The sequence below is a fragment of the Bison bison genome, unplaced genomic scaffold (assembly GCF_000754665.1).
Source record: "Bison bison bison isolate TAMUID 2011002044 unplaced genomic scaffold, Bison_UMD1.0 scf7180017846466, whole genome shotgun sequence".
Lineage (NCBI taxonomy): Eukaryota > Metazoa > Chordata > Mammalia > Artiodactyla > Bovidae > Bison > Bison bison.
Window position 1 is genome coordinate 17,841 of NW_011477039.1, and position 5,041 is coordinate 22,881.

Here is a 5,041-nt window from a genome sequence, read left to right on the forward strand (position 1 = left end):
GAGGATCAACTGGGGAAGGGTCTGCTCCCCAGCTCAGGTGGCTCTGGCAGCGTCCGGGTCCTTGCAGACCGCTGACCTGAGTGCTTCAGCTTCTTGTTGGCTGTCGGCGAGGCTGATCTTCCCACCTCGACACTATGGCCCCGGGACCAGGGCAACTCACACAACGTGGCAGTTGGCTTTTTAAAGCCGGTGAGACATGTTGCAATGTTATGTAATCATGAACACATCCTGTAGTCTCAAAGCCCTCAAACCCAATACCTACCTCCTATCCCCACCCCAGTTTGGAAGCTCCAGTCAAGGATGTGAGGAGATGCATGGTTTGGTACTGGGGGCTGACCTGGGGACCCCGGTCCCATTGCTGGGATTCTAGCTGGTGACGCACCAGACTGTCCCCTGCCCTACAGATCCCTCAAGGTGCTTTCCAGGTTAGATTTTTTTGACTGCGGTTTCTTCAGCAGCACTGTTGTGAATAACAGTTCTGGATGCATTACCTGATTCTACATCAAGGTGATTAAGGTCAGACTACAGGATGGGCACCTGCTAGTGCCTCAGATGCCTCGTCCGAGTGACATTTGGCTTAAGGAGACTGCGGGCACACGTTTTTACCAGGAAGATAAGTCTAGATCAAAGCCCAGGTCTGTCTCCAAGAACCAAGGGCTCCCCTTCAGCGGCACATGGCTCCTGTCAAGGGCCTCCTCTAACGCTAAGCTTCCTCTTTCCTAGCGTCTAAGGCATTTAGAGAAGACGGAGAATGACAGCAGACAGACAAAGAAGTTCACTACTCCTGAGAATCCCTTGATGTAATTTCCTTTTCCTTATTTAAAAGGCAAGAGGATCTTCAACTCCAACGCCCTTCGTCCTTGGCTGCTGTCCCGTTGCTCAGCTCTGTCCACCTCTCTGTGACCCCACGGACGGCAGCCCGCCTGGCTTCCCTGTCCGCCACTGCCTCCTGGAGTTCGCTGACTCACGTTCACCATCCATCTCCTGCTCCTGTCACCCCTTACTCGGCTTACCAGTCAGGGGGGGCGTTTCTATAACTACAGTGAAAGCACACCTTTGTTACAGAAGCCACAGGTGTGGTAAACGCCACGGCCTTTACCTTGTTTTTCGACACCCTTACTGTTTAGGGAGCTGCTTCCACGGGGACATCTTGGCAGGAGGCAGGCTCGCCCCCCACATTAGAGGGCAAGAAGCCCAGAATGTCCCAGAAGGGCAGAAAGGCTGTTCTCTGTAACCAGAGAAATTACTGGTTGCCTTAGGGCAACAGGGCCAAATCCCCCCATTCTGGCCAACCTGTCGCTGTGGCCCGAGTCTTAAGTCTGGACGTGGGTTCAGTGGTAAAAGGCAGTGTGTGTCCTGCGGAGGCATCCTGGAGGAGTTAGCAGCCATGGCGCCAAAAACATTTCCATCTCTGACATACACTGACAGAGTAGAAATATTTATTTTTTATCTTAGAAATCTGGTCCCACCAAAAGGCCAAGACTTTTTTTCAATTCATCATCTAGACCTTTCAAAAAGGAACGCTTTCAGTTAAAGAGGTATTGGATGTCAATGGAAGCGATTTTAGAGGTGTGCTCAGATAAAAGTATTTCCTATAAACCAGGAACACAGGCAAGCCTAGACTTCCAGTTGCTTCAGAACTCCTTCTGTGTGTCACGTACAGTCCCCGAAGGAGAGGAGAAAGGAAGGAGCTGTCTGCAGACAAGGCACTTCAGGAAACAGCCGGGAGAGAGCCCAAGTCCGCCAGGAACCACGCAGTGAGCCTGGGAGCCCAGACGGCAGCCCGCGACAACAGGGCCAAACCCCTCACCTCCATGAGAGCAGCAGCCACTCTCTGGCCCGGACGCAGGCCTACCTGCCGCCAGCGCCTGCCTCGGCCCTGCCTTGCCCACCGGGCCTTGCACACACGGAAACCAGGCCACAAGGTTGAGATGAACACTGCTCCTGAAGCTCAGAGAAGCTCCTGCGGCTGACGGTGAGGAATGCTTTCAGAGGCTCCTACGGGGGCAGGCTGCCAGAGCATGCTTTTACAAAGACCATGAGTTAGTGCAGATCAGCACATTAGCAAAGCAAACATTAAGAGAATTTTAAAAAGCTGGTTAATACTCTTGGTTTCCCTCCTGATCATCTGTTCAGGCTGCAGCCTAAAGACCTGCTGGAAATCAGGAAGGACTCCCTCCTCCTGACTGGAGTGGCTCAGCCGACGCGTGCACAAAGGCCCCCTCCAGACAGCGATCATGTGACACCTATGGCCTCCCCCAGACGGGCTGGTCTGAACCCAGGCAGTACACTCCAGCCCTTCTTTTGCTTTGGGGGCTTGGGTTTAATAAGAGTCATCACGATGGAAGAGTCTCAGAGTCTCTTTCATGTCAAGAGGACAGACGGGGGTAGGGATCCAGAAACTCTTCTTCCATGTTCTGGTTGCAAATTTGAATCCCAGGCAACAGTGTGACACGGGGCCAATGTACCGCCCAACACGCCCAGTCTGTTGAGAGAGCCAGGCAAGGAGGAGGAGAGGAGAGACTCATGTTCCCAACAGAGGCTGGCCAGGGAGCACCGCATGCTCCTTCCTTCAGCCCCGACGAGGCGACTCCTCTCCAGAAGTCCTATGAGGAAGAGAGTCACGTCCAGGTCAGAACTGGACCCAGCCTGCGCCTGGCTGAGTCTGGCTGGAGGTCGACCTGGAAAGATAGGGAGAGGGGCAGATTTCAAATGTTTGGAAATACAGAGCACAAAAGATGTAACTTCTCTCTAGGCAGAAAGAACTCTAAGAAGCCAGTTTCTGAATGTTCTAGAGCCAGGGTCAGCAAACTACAACCCAGGACTAGACCAAATCTAGTTTTCTGCCTGTCTATGTAAATAAAGTTTCACTGGTACACAGGCACACTCCCTCACTCACATACTGTGGCTGTTCTGGGCTACAGGAGTGCTGATGAGGAGCTGGGATAGAGACCAACTAGCCTGCACAGTTTAAACTTTGGCTTCCTGGTCCTTGAGAGCAAGTGTGTGCTGACTCCCAGTCTACAGCCTGTCCACATAACGATGCTGTGCATTTAGCATCTTTTCACCCTGATCCCTAGGAAAGGCTTGAAATTTTAAGGAAGCAGAAAAGGCAGAGGTCCCATGAGGATGGGCCAACGCCAGAACCCTGGTGAACGCTTGGCCCAGTGTCCTGGGGTAGCTAGTTGGGAGGAGATTAGAGGTACTGTGACAAGCCAGAATACCTGGTGAGGTGGTTTAAAGACCAGAAGGAGCTGCAGAGGGCGGCTCCAGGCCATTCAGCAGTGGAAGGCAGCAAAAAGCCTTCCCAGAGAGAAACGTGCCACCCAGAGTGGGCACTCTGGGGCTCCGTCCCCTCAGTGGCCTGAAAGTGTCTACATCAGTGCTCTTGCTCCTAACGTCAGAAGGCAGGCGCTGGGGCGATCCCAGGTTTGTAAAGTAACAGCCCTGGCCCCAGTCCCAGCACAGAGAACCTGACCCTCCTCACCCTGTGGATTTGGTGAAGTCTCCCCAGATGTCGGCAGTGGCAGTGGTGGCAGGCTTGGGCTGTGGCCAGGACACAGTGGCACCTCCTACAGACGTCCCCAAGTCCAATGGGAAGAAGAGGAGAGAAAGAGATAGAGGCGTCAGAGACCTCCCCTTCTGGTTGCCTCAGTAACCAGGAAATCAGACTGTGATTCCAAGGTGCTGAGAAAGACGTGCAGAGACGTGCCTTTTGGCAACAAACACCTCCAGCCATTCACATTTCTGCTGCTTCTAATGAGCCCGAGGGGCCCCTGGAGACGCGCAGAGGCCACATGCCCGGTGAGAGGAGGAGACAGCGCAGAGGCCACACGCCAGGCGGAGGGGAGGGGACCAGCGAGGGCGGGTCCCACGCCATCACTCTACCTGGAGCACACCTCGCCCCAACCATTTATGCTGGAAATCTGTAAAATGTACTACCTCCTGACCTCTTGGACGAAGAATGCTCACCAAAACTGCAACACTGTCTTTATATAAAGTCCTCGGGCCAGTGTCTGGCTCAACTAGCTGAGAAAGTTATGTCCCAGACATGTGCCAAGTCCTAGGAGCCAAACTTATGGGGCTGGGGAGTCTTCCAGAAGTCCCAAGGGGGCATCTGTGTGGGCGTTGTCACCGGGTGGAGGGCACAACGTGGCGGCAGGCCTGCTTTTCCGGCCCCTCCCCCAGTGGTGCCAGCACCCCTTCCTAAGGCCCTGTGCCAGCCACCTGCCTTCCCACCAGCTACGTCTAATGTCTAATGGGCCGGAAAACCACATACAAGCAGGGCCCTCCACAGTTCAGTAGTTCGCCCAGTTGGACACTCAGTGAACTGTAAAACGTGGGCTGCCCCGGTGGCTCAGATGGTAAAGAATCTGAGGTCAAGAATCTGCAGGTAAAATCCGCCTGCAATGTGGGAGACCTGGGTTCTACCCTGGCTGGGGAAGATCCCCTGAAGGAGGGCATGGCAACCCACTCTAGTATTCTTGCCTGGAGAATCCCATGGACAGAGGAGCCTGGCAGACTACAGTCCATGGGGTCGCAGAGTCGGACACGACTGAGCGAATAAGCACGTAAGTATTTAATAGACATTATCTCCTTTGAACCTCACCACAGCCCCTGGGGGAAGACAGGCCAGCCTGTTTGACTTTATGCAGGTTACCTCAGCCTCAATCTCCGTATCTCTAAAATGGAGACAGCAGTGATGAATACTTTTCGTAAGACTGACCTGTCTGAGGATCAAATATGTTAATACAAGTGGAGGGCATCCAACAGGCCCAGTCAACTGTGATGATGGTGTAACGATGCAGTGCCACGCACACGAGAGCCAACGTTCAGGGAGCGCTTACACTGTCCAGGTGCCGTTCTGCGCGCACTGTGTGGGTTGGCGCATTGGATCCTCACAAGAAACCTGTGCTGTAGGCATCATTACTACTCCTTTCCTACAGATAAAAAAACTGAGGCACGAAGTAGCAGGCAATCTTCTGAATATCACACAACGGTTAGCTAGACTGTGAACTCACTCAGTCTGGCCTGGGAACAT

At 53.5% G+C, this 5,041-nt stretch overlaps 1 protein-coding gene across 1 annotated transcript in view; it reads right to left on the bottom strand.

Annotated features, from left to right (window-relative positions):
* Positions 1–1,417: 1,417 nt before the first annotated feature.
* Positions 1,418–5,041, bottom strand: part of LOC104988499 (adaptin ear-binding coat-associated protein 2-like) — a gene marked incomplete at its 5' end in the record, with an annotated part of 7,947 nt that continues 4,323 nt past the window's right edge. The window contains 2 exons of the mRNA XM_010839847.1: positions 1,418–2,681; positions 3,488–3,650. Coding sequence (XP_010838149.1) covers positions 2,633–2,681; positions 3,488–3,650 — 212 coding nt within the window. The remainder of the gene's footprint in view (positions 2,682–3,487; positions 3,651–5,041) is intronic.